The following is a 13683-nucleotide window of genomic DNA, read 5'->3' as shown; positions in this document are numbered from 1 at the left end:
ACACTGTTTGCTTAAATGTTGTACTAAAACTGTAGAGGAGAATATGAATGCCTTTGTCATGAAAGCCTTGGAACCTCAGCCTGGCCTGCATGAGTACATGCAAACAGCTCAGACAGCTGCAAAGCAGTTCCGCTCCTCTCACCTTGGGGTCAACACCTACCCCACTATGCCCACTGTCTGCAGGAAGAATCCAGAGTGATCGACGGCCTTTTCCCATCTTCATAGCCCACACCTTAAGAATAAGGTGCATGAAACCCTAAGGGAGGGATTGAAACAGGCTTTGCAAAAATTATAACTGAGAAAATTATGACAGTGAAAGAGATCAGACCTAACTGACTCCATCTTGCTTCTAACCTTTAAGCTGTCCTTGTTCATTCCTGGGCATAGGCCGAAATAACCTCGGGAAGGAATTTGCAGACCCTGCACTCGATGGATCAGCTGACACCACCTAGACTGGTAATCTGGCTCAATTAGTTCTGAGATCCTACCCAGGAACAGAAGACAGCAAGAAAACCTTACTTTGACCCCCTATGATTCCATCTCCAACTTAATCAATCAGCACTCCCCACTTCCTTAGCCCATACCGGTCAAATTGTCTTTAAAAACTTAGGCTGAGCATGGTGGCTTACGCCTGTAATTCCAGCACTTTGGGAGGCTGAGGTGGGCGATCACGAGGTGAGGATTTGGAGAGCAGCCTGGCCAACATAATGAAACACCGTCTCTACTAAAACTACAAAAAAAGCCAGGCGTGGTGGTGGGCACCTGTAATCCCAGAAACTTGGGAGGCTGAGGCAGGAGAATCGCTTGAACCCTGGAGGCAGAAGTTGCAGTGAGCTGAGGTCACACCATTGCACTCCAGCCCAGGAGACAGTGCGAGGCTCCATCTTAAAACAAAACAAAACAAATGCTCAGGAAGTCTGATTTGAATAATAATGAAACTCTGGTCTTCCGCAAAAATAAAGTAAAAATACAGGTAAGTTAATTCTAATAAAGTCTATTGTTACAAAGTCTTTTTGAGTTTCTATAACAGCAGAACAATATTACAAGACAGAACCTTCAAAAACCACTTCATTGCAACTCTGAGTCCCTAAGGAAAAGAGAAACAAATGTGGGAAAATCAAACGCTTTTTTAATGGCACAGAGGTCATTGTTTTCTTCTATATTTACAACAGCAAAATCTAGATATCTATGTATATATACATGTATATGTGTTTTTTACATTTTAGATAGCACGCCATTCTCCATTTTATGAAAATTTAATATAGAGTACATATACCTGAAATATGAATTGAAAAACATTAAGCATTAATAAAGAAAATAATGAATAACTCCTACTGGAATAACTTACAATTATTGTTTTTATATTTATCAAAAGCTCTAGAACTTTAACATGGACATGTATAAAAGTGACCAGTTAGAATTCCATTTTGAGTTCTCATTTTGTTGTGTTTTATTTTGTTTTGTTTTGGTTTTGTTTTGGTTTGTTTTGAGACGGAGTCTCGCTCTGACGCCCAGGCTGGAGTGCAGTGGCGCAATCTCTGCTCACTGCAACCTTCGCCTCCCCAGTTCAAGCGATTCTCTTGCCTCAGCCTCCTGAGTAGCTGGAATTACAGGCGCCCGCCACCGCGCCCGGCTAATTTATGTATTTTTTTTAGTTTGGTATTATTTTTTAGGTTTCACCATGTTGGCCAGGCTGGTGATTTCCCATTTTGGAAAGTAAAGGTTTCAGCCCAACAGAGACCTACTTTGTGCTGTGTCACATCGCCCTCTGGTGGCTGAATAGCTTTCTTACACAGTAACCCCAAATAATAACTACTACATTAAAGATCTTTTTTAAAAATCGTGATAACCATTAAAACGATTAGAAATATATAACTCATAAGCAAGGTCACAATACTATCATATTTACATGTTTATCACACGTCAAATACATTTAAATATTTTGTGATGTGTGAATCTTCACATTCCTGAACCATCTATAAAGTTCCATTTCCCAAGGTTAAATTGAGACAGGGTTTTTAAACACTTTTAACTAGCTGACAGAGAAAAGTGTGCAATTTCCATTAACCTCCCCAGTGACAAGCTTTCTCAAGACCCAGGGAGGCTGTATGTGTGTTTGTGATTTTTTCTGGTTTTTTTTTTTTTTTTTTTTTTTGAGACAGAGTCTCGCTCTGTTGCCCAGGCTGGAATGCAGTGGCGCGATCTCGGCTCACTGCAAGCTCTGCCTCCTGGGTTCACGCCATTCTCCTGCCTCTCCAGTAGCTGGGACTACAGGCGCCCGCCACCACGCCCGGCTAATTTTTAAAATATTTTTTAGTAGAGACGGGGTTTTACCGAGCCAGGATGGTCTCGATCTCTTGACCTCGTGATCCACCCGCCTCGGCCTCCCAAAGTACTGGGCTTACAGGCATCAGCCACCACGCCTGGCCGTGTGTTTGTGTTTTAATATGGTTTTTCTGTGTATAAAAGCTATACATGTTCGTCTTAGAAAATTTAGAAATGACAGAATTTGATTTTGCTTATTCTAAATCCCTTGGGAGTATTTCCGGTATTGATGGCAGTGAGGAAGGAATAATTTCAGGACACTGGCTTTCCTCTTCCACAAGACCCCAGCTGGGCAGAGGGAACTGGAGGGCCTCAGGCCTGTGGCCCCACGGCACCCTCCTCCGGGGCCTGTACCTGGCTCTGGATAGTAATTCCTACTGCAGAACGGAAGAGGCTGCTCCCACATCAGCCACTGAGTCCAGCCTTCCCCCGGAGTTCTTGGTTTCTGTGTCTGACCCATTTCCAGATGATGTAGATGCTGCTGATGCAAGGACCTCACTTTGAGAAGCACTGCCCCAGATAATGACTACATTACCCATGCCCACATTTCTCTAGATTAAGCCTCCGTTTCCCTAGGACCACCTTATCCTAATCGAGGCTTACAGCAGACTTGAGGTGTTCATGTTACCATTGTTATTATTACGGTAAAACCAGGAAATTTTCACAGAAAAGAATGCAGAAGCTTCTGAATAAGGTCTTATATGCCTAGAAATACCTCAACATAACATAGGTGCTGGGAAACAAAGGCATTGTCAGCCTTGGGCATGAGGAAGGGCAGAGTGCAGGCAGGGCGCAGGCAGGGCTGCCGGCTTCAGCCCCGGGTCTTCTTTGAAGATGGAAAAGGAAAACAATAGAAGACACCAGTTTAAACAAATACTTCAGTAATTTTCATGTTTGGAATTAGAAGGGCTTCTGCTGCACTTTGGGAATTGCTACTTTCTTATGACTCTAGATATGAATAAGCAAATAGCATGCTACTGGAGTCAACTTTGACAAAGACAAAATTGTACTGGTGGTTTTTCAAGGGCAGCTTGTGGAAGACGTCCGATTACAAACTTGGTGAATGGCGAAGAATATACATCCGTCACAGATTTTTTTAAATTATCTGGGTTTTTAGTAAAAATCATGTTGTCTTTAACAGCCACAGACACCAAAGAAGTTCTACCACATCATTTTTTCATATAATTATGGCTCATTTAAAAGAATTTCTACTATTTCGAAGTGTTTTCATTTATAACTCAAAAGAAGATCGGTCTATTTTTCTGCCTACTCGGTTGTAGAATATCACCCTCAACTAATGGCTCATTGACTCAAGGTTACCTTAAAGGAAACCAGAGGTCAGGAAGGAATCAAGCCCTGTGCATACTCAGTGCTATTCATGTGTTCACAGAATGATTATGGGACATACATTGCACGTGGGCATTTGTTCTATATTTGCATCATGTGGAGGTTTACATAGCAAATATTAACTATTCCAGGCCAGGCCTGATGGCTCACGCCTGTAATCCCAGCACATTGGGAGGCAGAGGCGGGTGGATCACATGAGGTCAGGAGTTTGAAACCAGCCTGGCCAGCATGGTGAAACCCCATCTCTACTAAAAATACAAAATTAGCCGGGTGTGACACCACACGCTTGTAATCCCAGCTGCCTCACAGAACATTTTTCTCCAAGCATCTCAAGCCCAGTATGAAGTGGCCGTGCCCTGGCTCAGAATGTTCCCTCAGTGACAGCAATTGCTTCTCACACCACCTCTTACAATAGGAATAGGCCTTAGAAAACCCAGCACAATCTATTGGGATACTTTAGCACAGCAAGCAAGGAATCACTAAAGCCACCAGGGAGCCCTTCCCCTGGAGCTCCATATGCACTGATACCTCCAGACACATGGCAAGTGCAGGAACTGATGGGGACTTTGGGGCAGCCTCTTTTTTAGGATTCTGTGGTTGAAGATTATATCAGATTAGAACTTTTATGCACAGACCCTGTTTCTCAAAGCCCCTGCCCCCACACTCACAGTGGAATATTTGCACAGTAACAAACTTCAAATTTGCCCTCCTCCCTAGTGTCTTGCCAATGAAAAGTGCTTCCAACTGTGACCCTAGTCCTGCTTATGTTTGTTGTTGTTGTTTTGTTTTTTTCCAAGCAGAGCTAAAGCCAGTTCAGTACTATTGGAGACTTGGAAAGTGCCTTCACATTGTCTTTGCCAATTCTCACCGGAGAACCCTGCAGATGCCCCATGACAGGAAAATCTAAGGCCATTGAGGGAGGGGCTGTGATCTTGATCCTGAAGCTGTTGGTTTCAGACGCTTTAAATCACTTCACTATACTTGACTTGTTCTCTCCCAGTGCCTTTGGTTTCCCTAAGTTCTAGTCCTTAGACAGAGCATGTGCCTTGCAAAACTTTTCTCTTTAATCCATCTTAATTCTAGTGGTGAGCAGGTGATGTGGTGGGCAGGGGAGCAGTATATGTTCAATGATTTCTTGCTGTGCTTTCTCTAGGCTGTACCCTTTACAAGGAGTCTCCAGTCATACAGCTGATCTTCCTCTGTCCTCTATTCCACCTCCTGGCTGCAGCATACACAGATTATTGTCTTGAATCTGACCCCAGTTGTTTATTAATTATACCCCTTTTCATGACACAGGAAGGCTAAGATGAAGCTGTGTGGGATGGAAAAGAACCCCTTCCTCTCACATAGAATACAGATCTTGAAAAGCATTTTTTCTTTGTAGAGTCTGTCTGGAGAAAGTTCTGGGCATATTTATCAGAAAATAGTTCTCCTGATGACAGAGCCATGAGGGAATCTGTTTGAATTCTCATCTTGAGAACCCAGAAGCTTTTGGAGGGAAATTCCATAAAAGTATGAGGTGTGTGGCCCCCAGTTCTTACCCTACCCTTTCCCCGCTTGTCCTCCAGGCATTTATGGATTTACCATGTAACTGTTCGCACCAGCTTGTGCTTTCAATGGAAGAATCACCCAATCTATCAATTTAGAAAGGAGATTTTATTTCTGAAAAAGGGTTGGAGCTGCAGGACGGCCATCTTAACAGGCTGGAAAGCAAAGCCTCCCACAGAGAGTGTGACACGCACTTCAAGAGAGGGAAAGACAAGAAATGAATTCATGCGAATGGATTGGCCAAGTGTACACCCTCAGCAGGCTATAGAAGGACCTATTGATAATTACATGACAGGCAGGCTTTCATGTGTAAAAAGCAAACACAAACGTTACATGCATTTCCTATATCCTTTTGGGTGAGGACATGAGAACCAGATGAATTACAATCTGGCCCTGTACACGAAAAGGCTTTGTGCAGGGGCAGAAAGACACGCAGTGCACAGCCTCCGGAAACTGGCCAGGACAAGTCCATGGTCAGTCTCAGCTCCTTTTCCTCAACTTCAATTCTACCTGGTTTCACTTCAGCATTGTGCCTGGAAACTCCCTTAAGGAAGTATCTGAGCGTGCATTCATCAGAGGACTCCTTTTCTTTATTTCCCCTCTCTCAGCAGTTACTGTCCTTGCTACCTGTTGTCACACATCATAAAATCGAATTTAAAAAATTTCACTGTGTTTTACAAGTATTTCTGGTGGAAAGATACATCTGGTCTCTGTTGTTAAACCTAGTTTGAAAGTGATCATCTCGCACAAAAAATATTAGAATTAATTTTATGATGTTCACCAAGATTTATCTTGGAATGTATACAAATATTCAACCTTAAATTTCAAGGTATCATAAAATTTTGTTTTATATATATATATATATACACTCTGTATATAGTGTTTATTTTGTTATATATATATTAATTCTACCAATAGAATTATATAGTGTTATTTTGTTTTATATATATATATATGGTCTAAACAACACCATGAATGGTCTCCTGAGGGTTGGATGCTGTTAAGCAAAAGAAGACTGCCCTAGAAGGTGGTCAGAAGCTCCCTGACTGGTTCCTTTCTGCATCTGCTCTTCACTGGGGATCTGCCTTGGGTGGGTTCTGAGCATCTCCTGCCAGTCCTCTGCTGCCCATGCAGCCCAGACAAAGGAGGGCTGGGGGATCCGATCCTGAGGTGCCCAGTGCTATGTCTGGCTCCAGGCCAGAAGCTCTGCCTGTCCTGGGGGCTGCACCTTGGATTTTACTCTGTGCGACCTCGCCTGTGCTCTGAGCTTCCTCAGAACAAGGTGACGGCGTCAGCTTCACAGACATTACTGCAGGCAATTTTCAGCAAATCTAACTGTAGTTTGATGATATAATTCAGGAATCACGTTCCTCGGGGTGTAAGTGGCTGACATATCCACACACACACACACACACACACGCACACACACACACACACGCAAATTGCATAGACATTCATGTATATTTCCCCAAAACTGGACACATTTTGTATTATTCCTGATAAGTTCAGAAAATTTTGAGGTTTTAATCATAAACTAAAAGATAACATTTTCTATAACCAAACTTGCAAATGAATAAGATAAGAATATAGGGTCAGAAAAATCAAGATTGAGTTATTACCTGCAGTCTAATGGTGGAAAGTTACATAATGGAGCTGTCTTGAGATAGGCTCCCAGGTGCTCTAATTCTTAACCACTCGATTACAGCTGGCCAGCAGTCTCTGACAGTGGGGAAGCTAGAGGTTCCCCCACATCGGGTAGCTCTCTGACTCCATAAAACTTCGCTGGGCTTCTCTGCAGGCTCTGAGGTGTGCAGAATCCTACCCCAGATTCTGCAATCAGACAAATCTCTGCTCTTTCCCGGGGATGCAAAGATAGTGTGGAAAAGCGCGAGACGTGCTCTACTCAAGGTCTCTGCACATGGAGAAAAACCAGTGAATGTGGAAAATGCGCGTTCTTGATCTTTTGAACAATCACTATGAAAAAGCCAACTCTGTGCCAGGACTTCAAGCAGAATTATTAAATAATGCAGTTGAAACAAAGGTGCACACTTGTTCATATATTTTCCAATAAAACACAGTAAAAGTGGGTGTACCCTATAAAAATCCACAAACAGCCTGGGCGCGGTGGCTCACGCCTGTAATCCCAGCACTTTGGGAGGCCGAGGCAGGTGGATCACAAGGTCAGGAGATCGAGACCATCCTGGCTAACATGGTGAAATCCCGACTCTACTAAAAATATAAAAAAATTAGCCCGCCATGGTGGCGGGCGCCTGTAGTCCCAGCTACTTGGGAGGCTGAACCAGGAGAATGGCGTGAACTCGGGAGGCAGAGGTTGAATTGAGATGAGATCGCACCACTGCACTCCAGCCTGGGCGACAGAGCAAGACTCCATCTCAAAAATAAAAAAAATTAGAAATAAAAAATCCACAAACAGTGTGTTAACCCTGAGAATGCACCTGCCTCCTTCCTACTACAGGCAGCAAAATGCAGGTGGTCAGGTTCCCAGCTGCTGCTTTCTGACGTCTGTGGCATGGCGTGTGCTGAGGCCCATGTCCTGTGGTCTACTCTAAGGAAAGGACGGACTCCACAGTGATTCCTAAGCACAGCCATTTCTGGGAGTCGTGATGATCCCCTGACAGGCAGCACTGACTTGCACAAGACTCAATTATCTTTGGCAGCTTCCTTGCACAGCACAGAAATATAGAATCCTTCCACCCAATCCACCTTCCCCCTCTCCTTCATTCAGAAACAGGCTTCCATCATATGCCTTCAGCTTCCCAGCCTCATTCCACTCCCTGCGCATTTTCTCTCAAAGGAATGGATGTACTTCTGACAAAAATGCAGGGACCCATCATCCTATCTTGGAGTTTTCTGCTTAGAAAACCAATATAACACAAATGTTACCAGAAAGAGGTTCCAATTCGGGGCAAATCCATGGAGTAAAAGGAAAGCAAGTTGATTAGAAAAGTAGAAGATTAAGAATGTCTACGCCATAGGCAGAGCAGCAGTATGGGCTGCTGGTTGTCCAATTTTATGGTTATTTCTTGATTATATGTTAAACAAGGGATGGATTATTCATGAGTTTCCCAGGCACTTCCTGGAGCTGATGGTTCCTCCCCTCTTTAGACCGTACAGGGAAACTTCCTGATGTTGCCATGGCATTTGCAACTGTCATGGCGCTGGGTGGAGTGTCTTCTACCATGTTAATGCATTATAATTAGCATATAATGAGCAGTGCGGATGAACTGAGGTCACTTTTGTCACCATCTTGGTGAGCTTTAACAGCAAGGTCTTTATGACCTGGGTCTTGTGCAGACCTCCTATCTCATCCTGTGACTAAGAACGCCTTCACTTACTGGGAATGTGGCCCAGCAGGTCTGTCTTATTTTTCCTAGCCCCTATGCAAGATGTAGTTGTTCTGGTTCCAAAGCCTCTGACACAAATAAAGTAGCAAAAATACTTATAATATGAGCATGATTATATTGCCAAATATAAAATACAATAAAATAATGGCAACATTCAATTTTATGTGTTATCTTGACTAGACAACTGTCTCATATACTTATTCACACATTGGTGTTGCTCCAATGACATAATACAGGTATTAGGAGAGCCCGTCATTATGTTTTCCCATTATTTTTTCCTAAGTAATGAAGAATGTTCTAGATAATTGAGGTGGGGCTGATTCAACCAGAGCATAACAGAAGGCAATGGGGCTCCATGGTAGATGGCAAATGCAGGTCTTCCCAGGAATTCCAGCCTGTCTTTCCCAGTGGCCAGCAATATTGACCATAGGCTGCCTAGCCAGACCCTACAATTACTGTTACCCAGCGCTCACAGCACAATGGAGTGTCCATCCTGAGCTCTCCTCAAAGTCGCGGGTGAGAGTGCAAACTCTGACAGTGTGAGAAGCCCAAGACCAGCTCTATATCAATATCCCACTGGAGAAAAACTAGTATTATTCCCTTCATGACTAACGTCCGTTTCATTTCCCAAAGGCTTCCATGCACAGAAGACAGCAGGAGAGTCCAGGCAACGGGGAGTGAGAAAGTCCCCTCAGCTACCCAGGTCCTGCAGACCTGAGTCGTGGGATTTTGACTACAGAAAACACATCCTCTGTTTTCAGGGAAGAGAGAAGAAGAAAGGGAACTGTGAGAATCAAGCCTACAGAGAAAGAAAATGGATTAGCAGAAAGAGGGTCAACTGAATCAGTCTGAGTCAGATGTGCACAGTTTGACAAGATGAGGGGGACAGCGGTGAAAACCATAAGGTTTTAATGACCCCGACCCTGGGTGAGCCTCTCTCTTAGTTCCGATCAGAACTCAAAGCCTGTTCTAATCAGAGATTCCCATGGAGGTTTCTGCCCTGAGAAAACACTCCCCAGGTTCCCCTGAGATTTATCAGGACTTTCATCCAGCCGGCCACAGAAGGATTATCTGCCCCCAAAGTGGCACTGTGGCTTCTGTGGAGGTGAAGATGTGCCCTCCTGTTACAAAAACAAAGAAACAAAAGGACAAAAAAGGTCTGCATTTAGCGATATCAAATGTTAGTACAGAATTGTAAACCTGGGAAGTTCCCTGGGGAAATCTGACAATGAGGCAGCCCCAGATCATGACAGGAAGCCAGTCCTTGGCAGCATCTGCACCTGCCCGAGAGACAGCCCCGTGCACAGTGTCCCGCGCGCCCCCTGGTGGTCTCGGGGACCCCTGCAGGAAGGTTTGTGTCTAGACTCACACTGACTTCCCCTCACTGTGCCTCTCACACAGTAATACACAGCCGTGTCCTCGGCTCTCAGGCTGTTCATTTGCAGATACAGTGAGTTCTTGGCGTTGTCTCTGGAGATGGTGAATCGGCCCTTCAGAGTCTGCGTAGTGTATGGTGCTACCACTGCTAATAACTGAAACCCACTCCAGCCCCTTCCCTGGAGCCTGGTGGACCCAATCCATGGTAGAGTTACTAAAGGTGAATCCAGATGCCTCACAGGAGAGTTTCAGGGACTCCCCAGGCTGTACCAAGCCTCCCCCAGACTCGATCAGTTGCACCTCAACCTGGACACCTGCAAACAAAGAGACATCGTGATCACAAACTGCCCCACAAATCTGTTTCTCTCACTCATATCCACAACCACTCAGTCTCTCTAGTTTTCCATGAATCACTTTCTAAAACAGCAAAAAGGAAAACCCAGCTCAGCCCAAACTCAATGGTGAGTCCTCTGTGTTCACTGCTGATCACCAAGTGGAAATGCCTTGGAGTCCCAGGGCTAAGGCTCCTCTCTCAGAGCTGCAGGGTCAGGGTTGGGTTGGTTTTCATCAGTAGAGGGAGGGCCCTAATTTCATATCTCCAACTATATAGCAAGTGCTAGGGTGGGACACTGGAGAAGTAGGCTGTACCCAGATAAGAAGATGTTACCCTGCAGAAGTTTGCTGATAATGATGGTATTTGGAAAATACGCTGTCTTATTATGAAATTGTGCTGTGATAAACATTTTGCCTTTATCATCCGATTTCATTTTATTTTTTGTTTTTTGTTTTTTTTTTTTTTGTTTTTTTTTGAGACGGAGTCTTGCTCTGTCCCCCAGGCTGGAGTGCAGTGGCGCAATCTCGGCTCACTGCAAGCTCTGCCTCCCGGGTTCACGCCATTCTCCTGCCTCAGCCTCCTGAGTAGCTGGGACTACAGGCGCCCGCCAACACGCCCGGCTAATTTTTTGTATTTTTAGTAGAGACGGGGTTTCACCATGTTAGCCAGGATGGTCTCGATCTCCTGACCTCGTGATCCGCCCGCCTCGGCCTCCCAAAGTGCTGGGATTACAGGCTTGAGCCACCGCGCCCGGCCCCGATTTCATTTTAAAATATATGTGTACATTATGTTCTGTAGGAGTCAATATATTTTCAATTTTCAGATGTGGAAGTAAACCCAAACCTCTGTGTGTATCTAAGGGCTCATGTCTAAGACGAGTGAACCCTGGTATCTGGCCCTGTGCTCCTCATCACCGGCTCCGACTGCTCCCTAAACCAACTCCAGGACAAAGCTGGATGTGTCTAGTGTTTTTTTCAGAACCCACTTTCCGTAATAAGAGCATGTGTGGTTTTGCTTCACTTGAGCACTCGCCTGAAAATATGGAGAGAACTAGGGTTCAGGTACATTAATTTTCAGGTACTTCTGACATTTAACACATTTTTTCTATCTTTCTATTACTCCTTACTTGTCTAAGTTTCCATGTGTTTGCTTGTAATACATTTTATGAGGCTTATTTGAGAGATAATAAATTTCACATATTTAAAATGTACAATTAATAAACATGATACAACTGTCATCATTATCAAGAAAGTGTACATGTGGATTCTTCTCAACATTTCCTCTTGTTCTGCTATATTCCTCTTCCTTTCCCCTTCCCTTCTTCTACCATTTTCTCCAGCAACTACTGATCTTCATTATTTTACTTTAGATGCTTTTTATTTATCAGAATTTATAAAAATAAAATAATAGCGTATATTCTTATTTGTTTAGCTTATTTTACTCAACATAAATAGATATTTTAGCTTTTTGTTCCGTGTATCAGGCATTTATTTATTATAAATGATGGGTAGTATTCCAGTGAACACATTTATCATAATTTGTTTTCCTGTTAAGCACCTTAACAATATTTGCATTCCTTTATCACTCTCGGTCTCACTAAAAAATGTGCTACTCTGCTTGGAAATGTACGTAGATAAGGAATATATTTTACTTTTTTTTTTTTTACAACAACAACATCAAAAATAACAGAGAAGATGAAATTTTGCAAATTTTTAAAAATACTTTAAATACTTGAAATTTTAAGATAAACATCAAATCTGAAATTTAGGGAGAGGCAAGTTTTTGTAGTGAGTAAAAAGCCAGGGTATGAGCTGAACTGAGGCAGAGTCTGGCATATGAAATGTAGGCTATTACAAGATAAAAACACAAATATATATTGGATTGCTTGAAGCTGAGTGTGGTAAATGTGTTGTGGTGTGAATTTCTCAGGGACCACATACTGAAGAGCTTTTCTATCCTCTTGAATCCCTTTTCCCAAAAATGGGGACAGTCACAAAAATCTTTCTGTCTCAATGTGTCTGTCTGGGAGAGAAAAAGAGCCCACACTTCTGAAATGCATTCAGACCCACCTGCGGTATCCCCATGGCAGAACCAAGAAATTACTCTGCAGGAGCAAGCCACCATAACCAGTATCTTAGGGGCACTGGTGCAACCCCTTAGGAACTGAGATGGGACGAGAAATCTTCACCTAAGTTCCACTGAGAACTACCTCCCCTCTCTTTCTTATTTAATCAGAGCCTTAATCTGCAGGTCAGTTCAGTAAATCTGGAAGGTGATAACACCAATGGAGAACACTGGAGCTGTGGGAGGGAACCACTGGGGAAAACAAGGGGACTCTACCCCAGGGAAAAGGGCAAAGACACACAGACCAACATCTCATCTGGAGGAAGTTCAGAAACACTGGAAATCTCACACCCGGACTCATGTTCAAATTATGGACCCAACAAAGGTCAGAAAATCTTCCTTTATTCTATTGCCTATCACCAATTGCACAATTGTCAGTTGAATAACATTTTAATCCACCTGAGGGGGCTGAAAGAGATTCTACGGAGAAGGGAACAAGGTGAAGAGAAAAAGGCAAGCAGGAAAGAAAAACAAGGTATCGCTGGAGGATCTGAAGTCTCTGGTGGACACGGAAGAACAGACTTCAACTGTGACACTCACTGCAAAAGTAGATGTCAAATGTAGCTCTGAGAAGATTCACAGACATTTCCACAATAAAGGCCTGACAAAGAAAGTGTGGACAAATACAGGCAGAAAATGCACAAAATGAAACAATAAGCCAATCAATATCAACTGTCCAACCCAACATGTTTGGCTATCAACAATTATTACATACATTAATGAGAAATACCAAGGTCATAATAAACAAATGATCAGCGTGAGATTTCTAAATGATGCAGATAGTAGAACTAAATAATTAAATAATGTATGGAAAGTAACTATAATTCATATGTAAAAATCTCTTACAGAAACTGTGGACATAATTCAGGACTAGATAGGAAACTGCGAGTTGAAAATACTAAGAAAGAATCAAATGGAAATGCCTAAGAAATCAAAAGCAATGCAGTATAAACATTGAGCAAGCTTTGGTCACACTTCTCAGTAGGGCTGGCTCAGCTTTTAAATGAAACTGTGCACTTAAAATGTCACTAGAAATTTCAAAAAGTAATTCTCAAAGGAGAAGAGAGTAAAGAAACTAAACATTAATATCAAAAGGTATAGTATATGTATATTTTAAATCTGGAAAGGAGAAATGATAAATACAGAGAAAGTATTTGAAAAAATAATGGCTAAGAATGTTCCCGGTTTTGTGAAAGACACTGAACTACACGTCCAAGAATCACAGAGAACCCCAAGCAGAGTAAACACAAACAGACACAGACA

General features: G+C 43.0%; 1 protein-coding gene across 1 annotated transcript; it reads right to left on the bottom strand.

The window, feature by feature from the left end:
* Nucleotides 1-5836: 5836 nt before the first annotated feature.
* On the bottom strand, nt 5837-10705 carry LOC100592223 (immunoglobulin heavy variable 3-48; the record flags this gene model as incomplete). Its single annotated transcript, XM_030805942.1, is given in 5 exon segments — nt 5837-5847; nt 9985-10079; nt 10081-10276; nt 10377-10489; nt 10611-10705. Coding segments are annotated over 5 exon segments (510 nt in total), but the record flags the coding sequence as incomplete, so codon positions are not given.
* Nucleotides 10706-13683: the final 2978 nt, after the last annotated feature.

This window comes from Nomascus leucogenys, chromosome 24, assembly GCF_006542625.1.
Source record: "Nomascus leucogenys isolate Asia chromosome 24, Asia_NLE_v1, whole genome shotgun sequence".
NCBI lineage: Eukaryota > Metazoa > Chordata > Mammalia > Primates > Hylobatidae > Nomascus > Nomascus leucogenys.
The sequence above is the reverse complement of the archived record's forward strand: the minus strand, read 5'-3'. Positions and strand labels throughout refer to the sequence as shown.